We start from the raw sequence: 23990 nt of genomic DNA, 5'->3' as shown, positions 1-23990 counted from the left end.
TTAAATATGCATAAACCCCGATTAGCTACTAGCAGGATCAAACAGGATAAAGTATGAGACAAGATTACAACTACCAATCATAGAATATAACTTACAACCCAAAATAAAACCAAATATTCATAGTCGATCCCAGCTTGGAACCGACAGATAACCCATTGTATCTTTGCAACTCTTTGGCTAAGCGCTTGCTCACTCAAAAACTTTACTACCTGCTCTGGCAACCGGAAGCTCTCAACACGATAGGGACCACCAGGTACGCTCTTACGAGCAGTACGCCTAAGCCTGGCCATCTTCTTGCTTAACTGTCATGGTTAGATTAAACAACATATGACTATAAAACTCAGCAAGTAACTAAAAGCAGTTCTACAATATAAAATCCACAATATACTTTACTGATCCCAGGGCATTCTACTTTATCAATTCTAGGTGGCAGATTTCTATCTTTTTAGGCTATGAAAGGGGTTATGAAGAAAACTTTGGGCTTTCAAGGAACAAGGCTCAAGGTAGGGTGGAAGCCGACATTCATCACAAATCATTAACAGGATCACAAATGATCTTTCAAATGGAAAGCGACAATCTTTTCATTATAAGGAATCAATTATATGATCAACATTATCAAAATCAGGGTTCACAAGCTATAACCGTCACAATATCACAATCAAATCTTTCCAAAGCAATATGAACCTTTTTCATTTTCAAAGAATCAATTACTGAGTAGGAAAATTTCAATTACTTTTTAAAGGACCACTTTATCTTTCATTTCATAATAATACGGGTGATCAGTCCGTACCGACCTCCATCCGGTCTTTAAGGTACCAATGGCATAATTTCAGCCTTAAACTGGAATAGCCCCGCTAGCCTCTTACTATGACTGGACTAGTCCCACTAGCCTCTTACGTCCCAATCCAATCCATCAGGAATTCATTTGGAAAACCTTGAGTTGGAAAAAGGTAGGTTTACTAAATTCATTTTATCATTACCTAGAATATGAAATCATTCAGACTCCTTCAAGTCGAAACTCATTCTTAAGTTCAATTTCAAGAATTCAAGGTTAAGGAAATGAATCAAGGATAAGCAAAGTTCAATTCTAGGGATCTTGATCAATGATAATATGGTACTCAAGTTAGGGAAATCAAAACCGTTTCAAGGATCAATAGAGTATAAGGTGAACAAGGAACGAAGCATCATTACAAGGGGTTCATAAAGGTACTTATAGGGTTTATAACAGTTCATGGTATAACAAATAATCAGAATAGGAAAAAGGGGTTACCAAAGGGTTGAATCAATAAGCTTATCAATAAAAAATTCATAAGATCGATGACAAGGTATTTCAAAATCAGTAACAGGGGTATATTTCTTTAACAGTTCAATACTCTACATGGCATGAACAATATCCTCTCTATAACTATTTACACAAGCAAATAGAGTTACTTTCCTGAATTCGCTTTCCTGAAGGTTGAACTACTACCACCTAGTATACCTTTCCCTTTCCTAGCCTGAATGCCCTCACGCTCCGAATCTACAATCCAAAACCAAAACCTTAATTAGTTTCTCAACTCACGTTCCTGGAACATTCACTCAATACGATAGCTCGATTGTACTCTTGACTCGAACTATACGAGTATAGTTTATACACACATGCACATAACACATAACACATTCTTTTCTCATAGCCTTATATCTTTATATACTCAATAATCAACTTATACTCGCTTTAATCTCGACTATTCTTTAAATCAAACTAGTATAACTCATACAAGTACACGATTCATTCACAACTAAATCTTTACGACCATAACTATCACTTATAGCTTTTAAAATCAATCAACTTAGTTCCCTTTTCTTTTATTCTTTAATTCGCACCACATACCACAATCAAACAAACAAATCCATAGATATTCACATATATACATCCAGTCACTCTTTTGATTATCAAAAACCAAGTTTTGACTTTTAATTCTTAGGGCCTATTCGGCCTTATTATACAAAATCAATCAAATACTCACTTAGTTCAGATAAACACATAACTCATTCAAAAACCTTTAAAGAATCATTTTACTTTCTTTTAATCATCAAAATTCGAACCATAACCTTATATATACAATCAAATTTCTCAAAAATTACACCATGCAACTTTAGTTCTAGCATAATCCAACATTTAAACTAACACCCTTTTCTTTATCAACAAAATTCGAACCAAATCATACATATATGCTTACATGCAATTCAAGTTCATCTCTGAATTAAATCAAACACTCATTTTATTCATAATTTTCGAATTACACATCAAAACATCACTTAGTGACTCAAACCCTAATCCAATTTTCCAATTAAATCATGCATGCATTCACTTAGCATCAAACCAATCTATTTTAGACCCATTTTTCATTCGGCTATAATCATAAATCACCACTCAAGAACCAAACAATGACATGCATCACTAATTCCTCTTTTAAACCAACATGCAAATCTCATTTCTTATTAATTAAACTTAGTTTACACCAAGATCAAGTCACAAAATCCAATTCCCTTTTTATTAGTACAAAAGCCGAACCACAACCTCAACATGCAACCCTCAAATTTTGATTTCTCAAGCATCCAATCAACTACACAAGTCCAAATACTTTTAAAACAATCATAAAAATCCTTTTATCAATCAACACACTTAAATTTCAAAAGAAATACGAAACCCTTTTTGAACTTTTCAAGAAACCAAGACATGCAAAGGCTACATACAAGTTTTAAAGTGCATAAAGCTCAAAAATCACATTATTTCAACTAGCACATCATTTTCTTAAAATCCCACCGGCTCTCCTTGGATCATGGCCGGTGGTGGTCGAACTTAAGAGTGCCCATAACGGGTCTCCTCTTGAGTTTTAAACCATAAAATCACTTTAAACTTCTCTTATGATCATATATCAAGAAATCACATTTCCTTGAACACAACCATGGAGATGGAACTATCAAACTTACATAAACACTTACATGCAAGTGGTGTTTGAGTAGTATATCAAAAATAAAGACTAAGGATGATAAAATCTTTGAATTTGGATGAGTTTTTATTGTTACATGCAAGAGAGAGAAGGGAGATGGAGAGAGAGACGAGAGAGAAGAGTGATCGAGAGAGAGAGAGAGAAGTTCCACGGGAAGAGAAGAAAAGAAGGGGGGGAAGAAATGAGTTATATATAATAGGGGGCAGGGGTAGTTTAGTAAATTACTAATCCCCTTTTGATTTGATTTCCTTTCTCTTTTTACTCCAATAAAAAAAATCAAATATTAAATATATCTCTCAGAAAGTTGAAAATTATTGTGAATGACAATTTTAAGACATAGATCTCGAAATTAGCTTTCCAACCATTATTCATAATAAACTTTTGAGCGTACAGTTGATTTTATATGATTTTTACAAGTTCACGCTAAAAATAGCATTTTAACACATAAAAATCATTTTAAAACGCAACGGTCATAAAATAAATCCGTCTATCATTTTTAGAAAGTCTCTAGGACTATTTCGAAGATAACAAAACAAATTCCATGCTTTTACCTTACTCAGATAATTTTATAAAAATGTGCAAAGGTTAAATAAACCTTATTTAAATCAAATAATTCCCTTAAATCCGTAAAAATATTAACAGATCACGTAATCACGCATACAGACAAGCAAGCACATATACTCACACATCACAACTCATGTCTGATCATAAAATTTTTCCCTTTTTATTATTATTCCTCTTTACGTGTACCGGGTCACGTTCGGCCTGACGTCCCGACGCTCAGCGTTTCAATTACGCTTCACAATTACCTTTACCAACCGACACGTCACTAGAACGCAATATTTTACTCAAACATTTCATTTTACATAATAACACATACTTCATATGTTAAATATTTTATTCCCTTTTTAGGACGGGTGTCGTTCTACCTGACGGCCCGACAACACAACTTAACTCCTACGCTGACTCTTTAAATTGGAATGCTTCTATTTACGCTCCCAGATACTAATATACAACAAAGAAAATTAATCATCACTTAATCACATCATTTATAATCGCGGCACATAAATCACACTTTATTCACTTAATTACGTCGCAAAATTCTCAGTCGTCACATTTAATTTATTTATTACAGTTATTTAGGTTCCGTTTATTTTGAAATATAAAATTGATATTATAGTTTAACGTTAAATCTCAGTATTTTATTTTAGTTTTATTTCTCTCACGTTTTAACCAATTAAAAGTCTCTTAACTCATATTTTAACATTTCTCTTTTACGTTTTTAGTAGTCAATATTTTAATAATTTGTACAACAAAACTGAGTAAATATTTTTTTTAATTAAATACTTTTTAAAAAAATCCAGTAAATATTTTTTTTGTCTGCTAACACAAAAATTCGTCCACAACTCATTTAGTTTTAACTATATTATAAAAAATGCCAAAGTCTTACTTAAAAAAATGCTAAAGTCTTAACTTTTAAAGTTGTAAAAATTTACGTATTATATTCAAAAATGATGTAATATATTATAATTATAAAATTAGTAATCACTATTTTTTTCTCCTCTAACATAACATTCCGTCCACAACTCATATAACTTAAAATTTATTCTAAGAATTATGCAAAATTCAAATATTTTCAACATATCTCATTTGATTTATTACGTAATTAAATTAAATTAGTTTTAAATTATTTAGTGATACAATAAAAAAATTATTGATTCATAGAAAGGATTTTTTTTCCCGCAAAAACTTAAATTCGTCCACAGCTCATATAATTTTCATTATATTCTAAAAAATGTCAGAGTCTTGCTTATGAAAAATGGCAAAGGCTTATTTTTTTTAATTTTCTTAAATTATGTAATATATTTTTATTACAAAATTATTAATCAATATTTTTTTCTCCGCTAACACAATATTCCGTTCACGACTCATATAATTTTAAATTTATTCTAATAATTATGTAAAATATAAATATTTTCAACATATCTCATTTGATTTATTACGTAATTAAATTAAATTATTTTTAAATTATTTAGTGATATAATAAAATTTATTTATTGGTTCATAAAAAGGATATAGGTCAAAAGTAGTTGAATTTATTACTTCTGTCTAATGTACAGAAGGGGTTACATGTAGATATAGGACCGGCCATTTCTCTCGATTCCTGCTCAAATCCTCGGCGTAGAAGGTCTATCAATCCTCATACCAAGCTCAATCCTCAGATAATCTACACTACGGTACTAATTCCTCAATCCTCTGTTACTGTTTCTTTAATTTGAAGTTCGGTTGTATGCTTCAATTTGGCCCAATCGGTTGTTATAGTAGTTTATCTAACTTATCTGGTCTGATATATATGATCATTGAGAATGTAATTCAAGTTGTATTGATCTTAATTGATGCATGTAAAGACTTAATCGATCGGGTTATGAATAGTAGTATCCGCATAATTTGAGAAGTAGAGCAAATTGATGTTTTATTTTATGAGTTGTAAACATGTAGTTATGTTCTATTTGATATATGCATTCACAATTGTAGTTTTTCCTTTTGTTTAAAATCATGGTAAGGAATTTGATATGGGATACTCTTCCTCAATTGTACATTATCTGTTATACTCGGTGCCCAATTTATCGTTTTTTTAGTAGTCTCCGCACAATGTGAGAAGCAGAGAAAATTGATATTTAATTTTAGCAGTAGTAAATATTGAGGTATGTAGAATTCGATATATGAATTCACAATTGTAGTTTTTTATTTTGTTTAAAGTCATGACCAAGTCATTTGATATGTGATACTCTGCTGTAATTGTACAGTACTTGTTGTTATACTCGGTGTAGAATTTCGATATTTTAGTAATGGTGAATACAATGGCCTTTAGTAATAGTGAATACTTGTTGTTCTACTCTATTTTTTCAGTCGTGATACCATAGACGGATTTCCAAAGTTTAGTTTGTTGTAATGGGTATAATGATTCGAATGTGTTCCTCATTCTTGCTACTAGATTGACAGTTGATTTAGTACAATTTTTCTGGCAAGTAAACATCAGAACAGTCTTGCTACTTTTTAGATGAATTAGGAGATGATAGTGTTACAGAGGCTCCGATATACAATCATTGTCATTTCATATGAGCTATATTTCCTGTTTTTATTGCAGATATGAGTGGAAATACTGATTTCCGTAGTGCAAACATGCAAACCTTGAAAGATTCAGAGATGGTAAACTAAAATTCACTATCAATCCTTGTAATGTACTATAGTATATTCATCATTTTTAACTCTACATATTATGTGTGCTCTTTATCCAACATTACATCAGCTTAGGTACTTTAGCGAGGAAAATCCATCATTCTTTGTAACTCTCCCATGTGATGACAAAGACCTTCGTGAAATGGTATATTTTACTAATAAAATGCTAATGTGCATTCTACTATCATTTGATCTTATTGCATGCCTGAAGAGTTTAATGATATTATATGATTCAAAAGTACTAATGTGAAAACAAATTTGTCAATTTCCAGAAACTACCTGATAACTTTGTCAATAGTCTTCGAGAATCTATTCCTAGTAAAGTAATTCTTGTACTTGCTAATGAGCATGAAACCTATATGAATTTCAAGAAGTCGGAACAGTCTCTCTGTCACATAAAAGAGTTGAACATTGATTGTCGAGGTTTGTTCGGTTCCACTTTGATTTACTCTTATAAGGGCAACGGGAAATTCTTTGTGAATTGTTTGAAGGATGACCTTTGCGAGGTTATATACTTCAAGAATAGGACAATTCCACGTGGCACTTTCTATGATCAAGGTACTATACACAAACTTCATAAAAATCTTGTTGGACTACTATGATAAAAATAAAGTTTCTTATGAATGATATATTTTTTCAGATTTAATGACTTGTATAGGATGGAAGTTCTTGGTGTTTCTAAACAATCCTGCATTTCAAAATGGAGAAATTGTAAGAACACTATTTTCAGTCGAAGTCAGTTATTTTATGTTTCTGATATTTAGGTAAAAAAAAGTAGATTACAGTGTTATCGACCATATCCACTTGTACAGAGCCTATAATTCTTTGCACTTTAGTAATTTATCCATTTATTAGTAAAATGTAAAAGTTGGTACTTTATTAATCTTTGATAGCCAATTCCTGCACATTTCTGGAGAGCATTTGGGAAGCTGCTACCACCTAAAGTCTAGTTCTACATGAGAAATGGAAGTCGATATGAAGGAACGTGTTCCAAAACTGAGAGAAATATGTATGGCCTTGAAGATCTTGTGCGAGAATATGGTTTGAGCGAGACTGACAAAGTTTTGTTTACCTACTTTGGTGAAGGAAACTTTTTTGTTATGATATTTGATAATTCAAATGTGGAAGCAATGATGCTTGACCAAGATTCCGAAAGTTCAGGTTATATCTACTATATAAAGCATGTAATTAATTTTAAACATACATATTCGTTTTTTTAATTTAAATATTATTTATACTACAGAGTCAGAGATGGAGATTGCTGATGAACCTGTTCAACTTCCTTTTAACCTGGAAGTTGATGTTCACAACAATGAGAACATGACTTTTACCCATGTCATGACAGCATCCAATGTGAACAACACATCTCATGGAGTGGTACGAAAATATTTTATTAAATTTTATAACACGGTTGCCCTATTTTTTTTAATACTTTGACTTGTACTTATTTTTTACATCTGTATTGTAGTATATCCCGAGCTACATTGAATCACCAGATGGACAATGGATAGCTGGTGACATGGTAAATTTGAGAACTGTTGCCGGGAGTTGGTATGTCGGTGTTGTCAAATCGGGGAAGATGTTTAGGTTTCCAGGTGGATGGAATCAGTTTGTTAGAGAGAATGAGATCTCATTACATGAAATAGTTGTATTTCAATTATTGGAAGAAGATCAGGCTGTAGTTTTTCTGGTGACTTTCCCACACAGGCCTTGAGATGTTTTTCCCATATAAGCAGCTTTAAGAATATGTTTTTTTGGTTCTATTAATGTCTCAGACTACTACTTCTCGTTCTCATCATGTTTTTCTAACATGTTACTTTACTATGGTTGTGTAACTACTTTATTGATTTGGGAAAGTTTTGTTGGAATTTAATTATTGGCTTTAAGTTGTTATATTTTTGTAGAGTAGTTAGAAATTCTATTATTTTATCGTATGTTTACAATTTCTGATTAACTACCGAAAAATATAAAGTCATAAGCTCTATGTAAAATGTAAAAATAATATCACTTGTCTATCGTATTGACCTTAAAGTATGGACATCATAGAGTTAAAGAGATATGTCATTCTCAATTTTTTTACACCAATTTTTCTATGATTGACATAGATTACCATAATACTGCTATTTTACACAAACACTATATAACTATACATGTAGAAGAAACAGTAAAAGAAAGATCAATAGAGTGTGTGGATACATGACCAAAATTTTGAACTCTTACATAATAATGGTAAGAGAAACTACTATTTTACACAAAAACTATATAAGTATATAACATATTCTTAGCTTTTGTACACTTCTTTATTTGTGATATACGGAGATTAGAAAAACATGACAATATCAAAAACTTCTTAATGTTTGTTAACTTATAGCAATTTATTTGTTAGCAAAGATAGTTGTTGCAGATTTTACTCGATTACCAAAAAATATGCAGTGTAAAACAAAGACCAAATAAATGGATTATTAAATCTTGAAATCTTAACGAAAAACTTGCATTATTCAAAGAATCCGAAACAAAATACGAAATTATGACAATATTTAAAGGAATTAAGTTTGAGAAACAAATCAAAGCAATCTTCTTAATGGGAAAGCAAATAGAACTTATTACGAACTAAAGATAGTTCCATCTAATTTAATCAAATTCTGCAATGTTGACAAATCCGACGAAGATTTCATCATCCTCTTTCACTTTTCATGTTTACAAAAATTGTAGCATATTTTAGAAAACTCCATTATCAACTATGAAGAATAAAACATTATAAAATACAGGCATCATACCCTTTTTATTTTCTTCGAAGTGGAGTGTACAGAGCCGGGAGTTTCAGAATGATTTGATTGATCAACCATATTCTGAGTAGATGCTTGTGACAGACCATACCAGAAGAGTTTCACACCTCTTTTGGACAGTTAATACATGTCAAAGTACAGTTGATGTTAAAGAATGGAATGATATACAATTGCCGGTACTTTGAATCTACTGGGAAGATTTTTGATCTACTGGAGCTAGTCAATGACAAAATGTTTGAGAGGAAGGATTTTATATTGCTTACCTACAGAGGATCTGGGAAGTTTGACACTGTCATTTTTGATAGTTCAAAAATTGAAAAATTACCTGTCAGATGTTCATCAAGAAATGGTAATACTTTAAGTACTGCATATCATTTAATTTGTCTGGTAATTAGGATACCAAATATTAGTCATATAATATTCTTGTTAAAATGTTAAGACTTATTGAAGCAATGCACTCATTCGCTAATAATGGAGAAGCTATTTATGAAAATATTCATATTAATACATTTTCTTAATTGTCTGCAGATGTTAGTGTAGAGCTTGAAGGTGGTATTGCGGAAATAGAACAGATTGTTGACATGAATATTAAAGAAGAGGCTGATGATGCTGCAGAAATTCCTGAAGCAGGAATGCAGGAAGAAGAAGAAATCTTTGATATGGATATTGAAGGAGCAGCAGAAGATGTTATAGAAGAGGGTGTAATTGATGAGGAAAATGATCAAGTAATGACGAAGCAGTTCACCGCAATGCTGACAACTTCAAATATGAACAGCACATGTCATGAAGCGGTATTGTTACACTAATCCTTCAATTCACCTACAATATTTTCACAAATACAATATAAAGTTCACTTGTGTTGTGGCTAATTAATTCAAAAATGATATTTTTTTGCAATATATCCCAATAGCTATACAGCCAAATGGTAGGAGATGGATAAATGGTGAAAATGTAACCTTGAGGAGGGGGCTTCTAACATGGAATGTTAAGGTAGTGTGTTCCACTGGATTGCCTCGATTCTCTACTGGATGGAAACAATTTACAACAGATAATGAGCTGGAAAAAGACGATACCTTGGTTTTTACTTTTCATCAAGAAGACTTAATATTCGATATAATTATCGAATAGTGTGTTTAATCTCTATTAAATTGGAAAGTAGATTAATGTGATCGAGTACTTTGTGTCTGAAAGATGATGTATTAATCTTATGGATTTTATTGGTTTAAATTTGGATTATGCATCTAAATTTTATTGTCTTCCGTACCGTTCAAATTAAATTTCTATTGAGTTCATGTAGTAAATAAAACATTTATTTATAACTCTCGAGAAACTATAGCGTTAAAATGTTATCATCGAAAAGTTTGATTGAGTACTTGTGGAGTATAAATAATTGGTCAATATTTTATATCTTATGTTTAATAATTTGTACAACGGATAGAATTAAAGAAAACTAAAAACACGAATCTAAGTACCAGATTACATAGATAAATATATGAAGCAATCCTTAATAATAATATAAAGTATTGATGGAAATTATTATAGAAATTCTGGAAATTGAAAGAAACTGGATCATAGTACGTACAACTTGTCCAATCTGTAAAATTCATTTGCATCAATTCTGGAAAACAAAGTTATGAAAGATAGAATATGATGATCACAACTTGATAATGGTCATTATTTAAAACGAAATTCTGAAATGCTAAACACCAATCCAATCCAGCTTTCGTACATAACATCAAGCAAAATAATTGAGTGATAAACTGTTGTATTACCTCTCCTGCAAATTTTATCAAATTAAAAATTCTTAGAATATGACCAAAATAACAGGAAAAAACTTATAGAATATAGGTACTTATTAATATATTTATAATCAATTCATATCAAATTGTAATGTAACTCATACTTCCGTCAAAAACCAAAACCAATATGTAATACTTTAAATTTAACGTAGAAAAACAACTTATCTTACAACTTATGAGGATAATTAATGAACGAACTGTAAGTGATTTAATGCAAAAAAACAAAATACAATGCATAAATGTATCTTACCTTTTTAATTTTTTTGGTAACTGGTTTTGCAGAGCCTGGAGTATGATCAATGGCATCAAGATCGACAGACTAACACAAAAACAATTACGCTTTATAAAGATTTGTTGGAAGACTAAAAGTTACAAAATTATAATGGTTCGAGTATTATAACATATAAAAACCAAACTTACATTAACGAAAAAGTTAATGGAGGAAGATTCTGATATATGTGCAGATTCAGATGGACTTGGACTCCGCATAGTCGTGTCAAATATGTCATTTGCATCAAATATGGTACTATCCTCAGTTACATTTGCTTTGTTCAACTGAATAATGACAGTGACTTCCTTTCCAACCAAATCTTTAAGTACCTGAGGTTGGCCTTCTTCAGGAGCCTGAGACAATGTAATAATTATTAAACGCTTTAATTGATAATTTAGAATATTACATTAGATCTGCTTTGTTGTAATGAATTTATACCTTCTCACAATCATTATACGCTTTTGATGCACTTGTGCCAACAATCCTTCTAGTAGCTCGGTCCATGAGCATAACATTACATGAAAATGTATCATCATCGGCAAGGACCATGATACGAAACCTGAATTTATATGGATTATGTGATAAGTATTGAAAGTTGACTTTAATGCAGAGTAAAGCATAATAAATTTTTGATATAACTCTAATTTGTTCTATCTTTTAGGGGAAACCGAAATTATGCGAGGGCAATTATTACATCGAAATCTCCTGTTAAGCCGCTCAACCTCTTGTTGACATTTGTTACAATTGTAAAACCACCATGCTACATCCTCATCCACCTTAACAACTGAGAACGTGGTGTATATCCTTTTCTGTTTGAAGTGAAAAAAATTCAGATTTAAAAATAAATCATATTCAATATGGTTGTGTCGTGCAAATTTTATAAAGGTTATAAAACCTTCAAGTCATCATATGTCAGCTTTTCATTGAGATCCTTTATAGTCATTCTTTCCATAAAGGTTTGAAAAAATTCAGATTTTGCCGCCTTAAGATATTTTTCTCTCTTTGACAAATATCCCTCCTCCTTCAACCTACAAAGGTAAACATTGATGTTTATTAACTCAGTCTCCTATCAACTGTTAGTAAACATGCAAATATGCTGATTACTATATTAAAAAATGAACATATATTTCAGGATATAAAGCTTCTACATTAGAGGCGGACTCAAAAAATAATTAAAATTACAGGATAAATATTAAAACATTCGACAAACCTGGAATCACAAATCCTGAATTTGATAATGTCTCGCATGCCAAATTTTGTGTCAAGTTTCGTTAGAGGTTCAAAATCCTCAATAACTCCAATTACATCTAAATTAAATAGAGCAATATATTTAATTTAGTCAAAGATAAAATGCAGTGAAATATTAAGCTATGCATTTTAAAAAACTAATAACCTGAACCAAAAGAGTATTATATTAAGGTCACCTATAGCAAATTCAGGCTGTTGTTGTGGCTGATATTTGCTGGCCTCAGCAAAAAGATCACCTAAATCCAGAAATTCAAATTTGTAGGCAGGAATCATGCCATCGTCTTCAAGAGCGGTGACCGTAGTATATTGTGCAAATCTGATGCAGATATCAGCTTGTACAGGATTCAGATTACCGACAGCGTCTTTCACAGAAAATTGGTCAAAAACATAAACGCCTCCTTCAATCACCGGAGTTTTGAATCCATTCCAAATATTGGGATAAGCAAATGCATGGACGTGATTATTCTAAAACAAAAAAGGATGTTACATTTGGTATACAAAAGAAGGTAGGATTTTACGTGATACCATAATAAAATTTTAGAACATAAGACTTACATCATCATCAAGCAGAATGACATTATATCATTTGACTGATCCATTCTCAGAGCTAACGCTGGTCCACATCCTAGTTACTCTAGCCTTAATCTTCCAATTGGCAGTCGATTGATCAAGGTCTTCAATAAGATTGAATACTGCAGACTCCATTGAAGCTTTTTTTCAAGTCAATTAAACAAAGTGTTAAACATTAACAATTGAGGAATTAAAGCCTACAAAATATTAACAAAAATTGACAGCATGCACGATGAAGAAATAATGTTAACATATTAGATCAGTTCCTACCAATCGATGATGTTTTTAGAGAGAACAAATTGAGAGGAAACCTAAAGTTTAATTTTTAATGTCAAAGTATGTTTGATGTTTATCTCAAGGCTTGAAATTTAAATACATTTGCAAATGATATATGCAACTTGATAGGTTATGATTACTAATCACACTGGTAAATTGATACTCTATTTTAACTGTATGATAAAGACTGCCAACAATATGGTCCTGACTGATTCTCTAATTATTCATCAATTATCTTATTCAATCTGGTAAGTTGATGCTAATTGATACTTTTTTTTAAATATGTACAATAAAGACCGACAACAATATAATCCAGAATGATTATCTCATTAATCATCAATTATCTTCCTATCTATTCAATATAATTTTTAAATATATAAGTACAATTTAGATGTAACGGAATATTATATTTTAAATTTTGAGTTAATTAGTTAATTAAGGTTAATCAATTAAATTAATCCAATCATCACAATCAAAGTGTTATTAATTCCATTTTTTTATCAACTTGTATATTTTTATTCATAACTATGTCGGTTTCTCTAATTCATTTAAAAATATGCATAATATATGAAAATGATATGAATATTTATAACAGGATCTGTTTGATTCTTTTGCAATGGAATTATAACATCTTTTTTTAGAACTTTAGAATATACATATTAAATTAATGTATTTATTTAAACTGTTGAGTTGAGATAATGTGATCAAAATTGTTCCAACATTTAATAAAGACAAATACTGAGAGAATTATGTTTGACACAGAAATTATAAAATAATCCATAGCATGGTAAAATAAGTTTATTAAAAAGAAATACGACAATGCGGTTGAATCAGGAAGTTTATCATTATTCCAACAATTGAAAAATGACATGTCTCATCAATTTAATAGAAATGCAGTAAAAATAAAATGTCTTCAAACTTCGTTGACGGGAATGGTTCTGCAGCGTCAAATTTGAATTTGTCAAATGTCCATCAACCTTTATTGCAAAGTATGTAAAAATTATAAGTGTATATATGAAAAAAATGATGTAAAAATCAAAAATATATAATTTATATTTAGTTATCTCTGCCTCAAATAAAAGACATCAGGATAATCAAGATTGACAAAAAGCTTTGTTGACGGAATATTGTTGATCTGCGCTCTTCCTGTTTTTAAGAGCGAAAAATATATATTATTTAAGAGCTTAAAGAAATTCTATAACTTATGAGAAGACTTACAATTTTAAAGGTTTTTAATATAAAAAATAAGACATTAACCTCGATACATAAAGACTCTAACAGATGCTAGAATCACAATTTTGGGTTCAATTTCAGTAACTTGGTATAATGATTCAAAATTTGGTGGCAAAGAACCACTAAAACACACTTGGATGGCCCTCCAAAAATGAATATAATAAAACGTCAAACACTTTTGGATGTTCAATAGTGTTAATACGTAAAATATGAAAATTGGAGGACGACGTAGTATTTTTATAATTGTCAAAAAATTTACTGAAGAGTCTTACACGCCATCTGAAATTGTGAAGCGTAACACTTCCTTTTCACCAAATCTTGTCATAATAGATTGTACAGGTTGCAGAAGTTCAACAATTCCAATAACATCTACAACAATAAACTTAAAGTTAAAAATAACAAATTGTAAGCGATTTGTTCTAAAATTAATACGCAATACAAGTGGAATAAATAGAAAGCTCATCGAGAGCAGAACAATGAAGAGAATTATATAGGAGCGTCAGAGGAACCAAATCAAATTTATGGCACGGTATACTCAAAATTTCCTCAGGTTCCAACACCACCACAATGATGGGAAGAAACATGATGTACTTTGCAGAACGTACAGGCCTCAAAAACCCAGCAGCTGGAAGAACCTAAACATTTCTGATACATAACAATGTTCCAAGTTTAATAATAAAGGCAAAAAAATTCCAAAGAGCTGGTGGAACAATTACAATTATGTGATTATTCTACAAAAAAAGAAAATCTTAGGATAGAGGCTGGAAAACACAATCATAGATGTGGTATAAGTCATATAGTTATTCAATCAAACCTCATAGTCCAATAGAATAAGATTGTGCCTGACTAAAACACCTTGTCGATTAGTTGATACCCACATTCTTGTCACACGGACCTTCAAAGTCCAAGCAGTATGATTACCATCCAGATTGGATAAATGATGATGGTACTTCATATCTGAGTAATGAAAAAGTTAATAGATATTATCAAAAAATGAGTATGTTAAATATTCATATCAACAAAGAGGTAATGAATTGTAATTATACTTGGATGTTCTGCCATATGAACTCTGAAATTGGTTTGTGAGTTGGGTATATAGCAAAAAAAATCTAAATGTGTGGAGCGTTTAAGATAATCGGCTGTATTTTTAATAAAGATATACACTATCTTTATAGTTAAGGTGATAGGCTGATAATTAGTCCATGAAAATCTCAATCAATAGATATCTATTAGAGTTGTATGATGATCCTTAACAGCTTACACTAACATTAGCATGGAAAAAAAGATTGTGTTAAAATAGAAGATCAATTAGTACCATAAACGTGATATTAAACAAATATTTAAATATGAGTTAGTTATCTGATAGATATTGTTGTTATCCCATAATCTTCTCTGATTATCATAATGTCTCCTTATTAATATAAAACATATCACATCTAATTATATTGAGAATTTGATATGCATAAAAAACTATTCGAGAATCTGCCTTTTACTTCGCATATGAGCATCAATAACCAATATGACCTGATGTAATTCTAATTTAATAACAAATAATTTCTCAAACTACCAATTATAATAAAATGATGAGTAACGTAGTCAGGATTGTAAATGTGCAATACAAATAACTAATCTGATATATTCTCATCATTTATGCTCGGTAGGTTGTAAAATACTTCTTCATAGACTACATTTGATGTAATATTTGTGGTGGTACCATCATCACCGTCGATGAGAATGTGGAGACCTTATGGTCTTGTAACTCTTGAGATGGCAACGTAGACATGGCCATGAGAAAACACTGCTCTGGGAAGGTATAGACCAACCGTGTCAAGTGATTGGCCCTGGCTCTTATTAATTGTCATTTCATAATAAATCTAGAGTGGGAACTGAATTCTTTTAAACTCAAAAGGCCAGCTGGTATTTGTTGGAATCATCTCTATCCTCGGGATCAAATGTTTTGAGCCAACATGGGATCCGCATAATATTTCACACTCAATACTATTCTTCTTGCAGGATGTCACAATCATTTGCGTGCCGTTACACAATCCCATAATTTGGTTTAAATTTCTCATAAGCATGACAACGACGACAACCTTATGTTTAACTCGTGCTTAGAAATGCAAGGCATATTTAATGAGTTCAGTACTCTATTGGAAATGCTGATCTGAATTCATTATCTTCATCACCAGCATCATCAATTGAATCCTGACTAAGATATGTATGTAGAGTTCCAGGAATTTTCTCAAGAATGCTGTTATTGATGTTGTCCACCACAACATTAGTTGGTGTTAGGATAGCTCTTAATCTTAGATAAGAATGTGAAGACATGTTTCTTAGAAAATCCGGGTAAGTAATTTCAAAAAGACTTTCTATAGGATTTGGCGTGGTATGAACAACATATTGATCTGGAATCTTTATTAGCATTTCACCAGTGTCTGCATCAGGACTAAAGTTCTCAACTTTACCATCGCCAATTAAAAGCTGCCATTTACTGAAATCCGCTATAATCTTGTTCTCCATTTCTGTATTTCCTGCATGAAGCCGCATATTTTGCTTAAATAAAAATACTTGGCAAAATTCCCAAATCTTTGATTTATTGAGGGTAGAACCTACTACTTCAGCTCTGGATTCCTTTGGAATCACGGGTAAAATCTGCCTATAATCTCCGCCAAAAACTACTATGATACCACAAAATGGCTTATTTGCTCTCCTTTTGTCAATAGCAAACATTATATCCCTCAAAGAACGGTCAACAGATTCAAAGGCATGACGATGTTGCATTGGCTCTTCATCCCAAATGATCAAATTAGTTTGTTGGATTAATTCTGCAATATCGGTTCCATGTCTGATTCCGGTTGTACTGTCCTGATCAAGTTTCAAAGGAATATGGAATCTTGAATGTGCAGTTCTACCACCAGGAAACAATACGGCTGCTATTCCACATGAGGCAACCGGAAGCACAATCTTTCCTTCTGAACGAAGGTGACAACATAATGTCTACCACAGAAATGTCTTGCCCGCATCCTCCACTTCCATATACAAAGAAAACACCACATACCTTATTATAAACATTTTGTATGATAGAATCGTAAACGTTCTTATGTTCAGGGTTGAGCATTCCATGATTCTTTTCATGCAAAATTTTTAGTTCTTCTTTATCATATGAAGTTTCTTCTTGGAGTAGTCTGATAACAGCATTGCTAAAATAAACTTCACTTGGAAATGGCATTGTCGCGTAGTCCTTCAAACTTTTCCCGATGTCATTAAATAATTTTTCAATTTCTGCGGGCAGAAATATATATGAAGTGTTATGTTAGTTTAAAAGTATACTACATATAATATCTAAAACAGAATTATGTTAATTATTCAGGCAGTATGATAATGAGATATAAACCTGCAAGTGCATAATTCTTCAAATCTTCGTCTAATAGGTATAGATGAGGATCATTAAGCATATGTCGCCTGATGATGAGAATATCGTCTGACATACATTGCCAATTAGCTTCCCAAAGTCTAAGTGGATCTGAAATAGGACTATATGCCAAAATATTGACAAACATTGCACGTAACAGTGGAGGCAATGATGTATGGGAGTTCTAGGCAATTGCTTCATGCCATTGGTTATCATTTTGTGGAAGACCAAGGGCCGAGCATGCTTCCTTGAATGTTTTGTGGATGTGTCCATTAACAGTTTTAAGATCTTCAAAATACCTGGAACCTTTCTTCCTAAGTAACAGCATGCGGAGATATAATAGTTCATCACTTGATGAATGCACTTCAGAGAGTCTCCCAATAACATCTCATCTTTTCCTTTCTTTCCAGATACCAGGTCGAGGATGCCAAGTAAATTTATTTGGAAATTCAGAATAACTATAATTCCTCGCATTTGGGAAAGTCTGATTTGCATCAAACCATGCTTCTAACTTGTTTTTTTTATATTGCCTTGTCGCAAACATCCTCCAAAACATCTCCAGCCTTAAACGAAACATGCTTCTCTCCTGGTAAATATATCGGTAACCTCTCTACCAATGGCCAACGGGAATGAATGTCAAAAGCAAATATCCTCCAAGATACTTCTGACGCGCAAACATATCTCCCATCCAAATAATGTTTTACCTCATCAATTGGACCTTTTGGTGCTTTTTTTGGGATTGTTACAGAAGTACCTGTACGTATTTTCCTCAAACACATTGTTGTCGTGTCATGACCCTTTAGACAGTATTTGAAAAGGTACTTTAATGATCTTGAATTATTGCAAATCTCCAAATTCATGTGACATTAAAAATGCAAAAAAAGATCGCGATTGAATGGGACAACAAGGCGATTATCAAGATTGACCCCCTTCTTGTTAATGGTAATTCCAGTCCTCCTTCTTTTATATATGGGGAATCCACACTCGTAAGAAAATGTATGAGAATTATACCTGTAACAAAACATATTTAAAATTGTAAAAAATCTGGTAATAAAACTAGAGGTATTAACAAAGTAAAGTATTTATAATTTAAGGATCTTAATGAAAATATCGCTTAGGAAAATGCTTTATACAGTTTCCTTTGACCATGCATGGAGATTTAGTATAATAAGAACCACATGGTCTGTGGATCATATAATTGCTCACGGCATTATATCCAACTGGATCAATTTCTGGATCGGGAATTTCAGCTAATACCATTTTATCAATTTGCTCAGTTGTTTTAGGTCTATCGTCGGGGTGAAACCAAATTAATATATGAGCGTGAGGCAATCCACGCTTCTGGAATTCAATTACATGCATCACTATGGAAATATTATAGAAAAACGGTTAGTACCAGGCAAAATATATACTAAAAGTTCATTTTGATAGAACAATTTAGGAATAATTGTGTGAGTATAAAAAAATTTAGCAAAAATTATACCTCCGATACATCTGCCAAAAAAATTTCTTTTTAATCAAATCTATAAGTTGATCAACCTTCATTTTAAAGACTCTGGCTACAACATCAGGTGCACAGCAACACCAACACCAGGCATATGTTTTAACATGCGCTGAATTTCGGGCCATTTTGTATTAGTGGTCATAGTAAGGAACAATGAAGGATGTCCTAAAGTTCGACATATTTCTAATGAGTCTTTAAAATACTGAGTCATATAGCGCTTACTTCCGGTGAATGAAGCAGTAAGAATGATTGATTTACCAATATTGGATGGATTTTTATCTCCCTTTTGCATTGCATCTCTGATATTATGGTAGAGATCAGATCTTATAGTAATTTGATGGTCTCTAATCCAGTCCAATCTGTACTGCTCAATTGCGGTGAAAGCATCCACAACATATTGCTGCCATAAACGACCTCCAAGATGTGGTGCCAAACCTGTTACAGTAAAAGGTATAAATGAGTCGAATATAAACTAATTATCACAAAGTTGAACAGCTGAATGAGAAATTATACTTCTGTTAAATAGCAAATTTGTACCTTCTGAAAGACGTATTATTAGTTTATAATTATAAAACTCTCTCATTGTAATATACTCTCTAGCACCTTTTTCGTCAGGATCTTCAGATTCGGTAAATTCTACGTCTATCTTAGAATGCTTCACAAGTCTATTTAATAGGATCTCACGATAATATCCAATATCTTCGTGAGAGAAAAGTAATGGATATTGAAGTTACATGAAACGTGGATCGGTCTCAGAAATCCTCTGTAATCCGTCAACTCTAGAATCAATGACAGTATCTCGACAGCCTTTTGCATAAGAAGAAGTAACAATCAATCCCGCTACCTCATTTGATGGAGCAATGTGATTTGGTCGGCCACTTGCTGAACTCGATGAAATCAGAACCAATTTAAACTCATCTACTGTATTTTTCCTAACCCTTTCGTGAGCCATACGTAAACCTTTAACCAACCTGTTATGCTCATCCAACATATGCAACAAAGATTGTACAATTTATTCATTAACAGCATCACTGCCACCATTAACTGCATTGATCCTGTTGTTGATTTCGTCCTCTGTGTCATAGATATAAAGCTCACAAAACTTTGGAGTGTTATCGTCAGTTGGGACCAGACTTCCTATATTGTGGTAATTAACACCTTGGACCTTAAAGCAATATGGCGCACCACCTCTATTTATTGAATGGTCAATCTTTCCTCCAGTAGAACTCATGGTAAACATGCAGTTGTAAAACCTTATGTTTTGTTTGAAATGCTTAAAATGAACACCACCAGTAAGGAGAGTAGCCAGAGGTTCAGGAGGCTGTTTCTCCTTATCCAGTACGACTTGACCATTTTTACAACAAAGAGAAAATGTTGGTGGCTTATTAGGAGAACTCTTATTGTTTTTTTCGTGATTCCACATGACAGCATCACACTTCGAACAGATTTTATCAGGAGCTCCAAGATCCAAGTATCCGTCCCACATAGAATAGTTATTGCTCAAATATTCTTCATCAATATCCTCAATATCACTTGCCATGTCTGTCGTAAAAAATGTAAATTTTTAAAAATCATCATTGAGCAAAAGTATGTGATGCTTCAGACAGTAAAACAATTATTAATGTCCTGCATAATTAAACAAATTATTCGAAAACAAATAATTAATACCTCCACATGTTGTATCACTGTCGATGGTAACATTGTCATCAACATCGTTGAACTCATTCATTAATTTTTTTTGCCTAGAACTTTCACCTTTTTCAAATGTACTCTTTACATTTGCTGTATTGAACGACGAAGGACCTGGTGATACACTGTTAGCAACAATTTTCTTTTTGACACCTTTTTGTTTGTGAATGGTTGTCACACAGGATTTAGGAATTTAGAATATGAGAGAACTGTTTCCACTGCTGTTAATATTCTGAATGTTTGCATTTTTACTATTATCTTCTGCATGATATACATTAGTAGATACAGAGTATTAAACATCACACATTGTTTAAATAATCCTTCAGAGTTTTGTAATTCAGGAATAAGCCGCAAAATTTGATACCTTTGACAGGAACGTTTGGCGATATTATACGTTGAAATTGATTTTTACTTTGCTCAGCTGTCTGAGAAGAGGAATACATTCCTGAAAAAATATTTTTCAGAATACTGAAATTTTTAGAATTTGACATAATTTCGTAATCAACTGATACATCCAGAATTGCATTTTATTTTTTAAAAAATTACCTGATGACTGTGTATTAGTTGCAGAAGAAAACTGAATATTAGGCGATGATGTACATTATCCCGATATTTTTCTCAAATCTGGTAAGGTGCTACGAAATACACCGAGATCTTCTTTGTTGAAATTCTTTGGACGAATCCTAACTTTATGCACTACATAGAAGATGGGAAACATATTTTAGCATCTGCGCTGATAAACACTCATACATAGACTGAAATAAGAAGTTAATGAAAGTAATGAAAATTAACCTGATTTTGAATTTGATGGAATATTAGAAGATATATTTTGATCAAATCTTGATAGAGGACTCGGCACACACGATTGTGATTTTTTTACCGCAACAGGCTGCATCATAGATCTATTGTTCATTGTTGCAACTATTCCCACAAAATCCACAATTTCAAAAGCAATTTTATAACAGATGTATCAGAAAAATGAGATATATCAAGAATTATACCATTAGGTTCTTCTGAACAAATTATGTGGCTTTCAAGATTTTCTGCAAGAGAGGTCTGCAGAACACTTTGCGTCTGTTGTGTTAACTGTCAATTCTGAGATGAAATACCACCTGAAGCATGTCTCCGCTATAAATTTTGGCAATTAAATGTTAAAAATAGTAATCGTGAAATAAATCCAACTAAATGTTACCTCTTGATGATCTTAACGATATATTAGGCGGCACACGTTCATCAGTTCTTGATAGAGGAGTTCTCATTGGATGGCCTATATTATTAACTGAAACACAACAGATATAGGAAAATTGATGGCATAATTATAAAAAGGTATGATACATCTCAGAATGGAGTAATAATGATACCATTGTTGTGCTTTGGTGTCATTCTATTGTTTTCTCCATCTGCTAAGGTGTTACGAAAAACACCGAGATCTTGTTTGTTCAAATTCTTTGAACAAATTCTTACTTTTCGCACTACATAGAAGATGGAAAATAAATGGAAGCATGAAACATGACCAACATCTCCTAATAGGCTGGAATAAGATGTTGATCAAACTATTTAAAAATTAACCTGATTTAGAGGCTGCTGAAATATTAGGAGATATATTTTCATCAAATATTGAAAGAGGACTCTTTAGAACACTTTGCGGTTGCTGTTTTAAATGTGTAAACTGAGATGAAACAGTACATGCATGAAGTTGTTAATTAGTAGTAATGGGTAAAATCCATCATTATTTTACCTATTGATGATCTTAACAATATATTAGGCCTAAATTATTAACAGCAACACAACAGATATAATAAATGATCGAAGACAAAATTGCAAAAAATGTATAATACCAATCAGAATGGATAAAGAATGATATCATTATTATATTCTGATGTCATTTTATTGCTTTCCAGATTTGCTGCAACTCTTCTATGCAAAACACCTTTCAAAAACTGTCTTATTCCTGAGTTAATAGAAACTTCAAGTCACAATTATAAATGCACGTATAAAAAGAATCAGACGGATAAACAATGATACAAATACCTTGTTCTGGTGTCACGCTTTGATCAATCATTGATTGCGGAGTTGTTATAAAATGACCTATTTTATTATTAACAGCAACACGGCACATATATGCAAACTGAAGACATCATTACAAAAAAATGTATAATAACAATCAGAATGGATGAAGAATGATACCATTGATGTACTCTGATGTCATTCTATTGCTTTCCAGATTTTCCGCAAACAATCAGGCGGATAAACAATGAGACCAATACCCTGTTCTGGTATTATGCTTTGATCAATAATTGATAATGGAGTTCTTACAGAATGACCTGTTTTATTAACATAAGCACATCAAATATATGTATAACAATGTACATTATCATTACTCATATGCTCAGTCGGAGAAGATACATGGTATGTTACATAACATGGTCTGTCAAACGTATATACACATCAACCAATCTGAAATTTTATAGAGAAAGCTTACGTGTATCATATATGTTCGCTGAATTTGTGAGATTCTTGTACACATTCTTCCCACGTGTACGACATTTGACAACTGAATTAATACATGAACATCATTATCACTTTCAATAAACGAATCAGAAATGGAATTAAAGTGGACACTACCTTGATTCTCTGGTTCTGATGGATTTTTAAATACATTTTCAACATTGCGTCCATGAACACGTCGTTTTGAACCTATAAGAAAATCATGATCAAATTAGATATCTGCAAAACGATGTTATTATAAGTAAACCATATGAATACATGATGTACTTGTTCCTCGAGAATCCATCTGGATATATTCAGTAAATCATGAACCTGGTTTTAACAGATGAACATCATATTCTGTAAACTTGTATGATGAATATGATACACATCAAATCTTCATCAAGAATTTTATGAAAAAATTAGGTCATGCTTGCAAAGAATGAGAGAGAATAAGGAAATCAATAATTATCATTGAATTA

At 31.9% G+C, this 23990-nt stretch overlaps 2 protein-coding genes across 2 annotated transcripts; both read right to left on the bottom strand.

Moving 5' to 3' along the window:
- Window positions 1-14684: 14684 nt before the first annotated feature.
- On the bottom strand, window positions 14685-17976 carry LOC141690686 (uncharacterized). Its single transcript, XM_074495462.1, has 6 exons — window positions 17811-17976; window positions 17475-17698; window positions 16603-17281; window positions 15231-15373; window positions 14952-15051; window positions 14685-14785 (listed from the first exon to the last, which is right to left on the bottom strand). The coding sequence occupies exons 1-6, from the start codon at window positions 17974-17976 to the stop codon at window positions 14685-14687; spliced, it is 1413 nt and encodes a 470-aa protein (XP_074351563.1).
- A 373-nt stretch (window positions 17977-18349) lies between these two features.
- Window positions 18350-20284, bottom strand: LOC141690685 (uncharacterized). The gene is made up of 5 exons (XM_074495461.1): window positions 20067-20284; window positions 19870-19997; window positions 19406-19767; window positions 19035-19169; window positions 18350-18625 (listed from the first exon to the last, which is right to left on the bottom strand). Exons 1-5 carry the CDS (start codon window positions 20282-20284, stop codon window positions 18350-18352), a joined length of 1119 nt encoding a protein of 372 aa, XP_074351562.1.
- Window positions 20285-23990: the final 3706 nt, after the last annotated feature.

The sequence above is a fragment of the Apium graveolens genome, chromosome 10 (assembly GCF_009905375.1).
Source record: "Apium graveolens cultivar Ventura chromosome 10, ASM990537v1, whole genome shotgun sequence".
Lineage (NCBI taxonomy): Eukaryota > Viridiplantae > Streptophyta > Magnoliopsida > Apiales > Apiaceae > Apium > Apium graveolens.
The sequence above is the reverse complement of the archived record's forward strand: the minus strand, read 5'-3'. Positions and strand labels throughout refer to the sequence as shown.

What these genes read in the sequence shown, in the direction of transcription:
- LOC141690685 (XM_074495461.1), bottom strand. Translation starts at nt 20,284, where the DNA reads ATGGCTCACGAAAGGGTTAGGAAAAATACAGTAGATGAGTTTAAATTG. An exon ending in TGCCTGGTGTTGGTGTTGCT is followed by an intron (nt 19,170 to 19,405) that starts GTGCACCTGATG and finishes ATTGAATTCCAG; the next exon opens with AAGCGTGGATTGCCTCACGC. An exon ending in ATCCAGTTGGATATAATGCC is followed by an intron (nt 18,626 to 19,034) that starts GTGAGCAATTAT and finishes TACTGTCTAAAG; the next exon opens with GGTCATGACACGACAACAAT.
- LOC141690686 (XM_074495462.1), bottom strand. Translation starts at nt 17,976, where the DNA reads ATGTTTGTCAATATTTTGGCATATAGTCCTATTTCAGATCCACTTAGA. An exon ending in GGATTCAATTGATGATGCTG is followed by an intron (nt 15,374 to 16,602) that starts GTGATGAAGATA and finishes TTCATTACTCAG; the next exon opens with ATATGAAGTACCATCATCAT. An exon ending in GGAACCTGAGGAAATTTTGA is followed by an intron (nt 14,786 to 14,951) that starts GTATACCGTGCC and finishes TTATTGTTGTAG; the next exon opens with ATGTTATTGGAATTGTTGAA.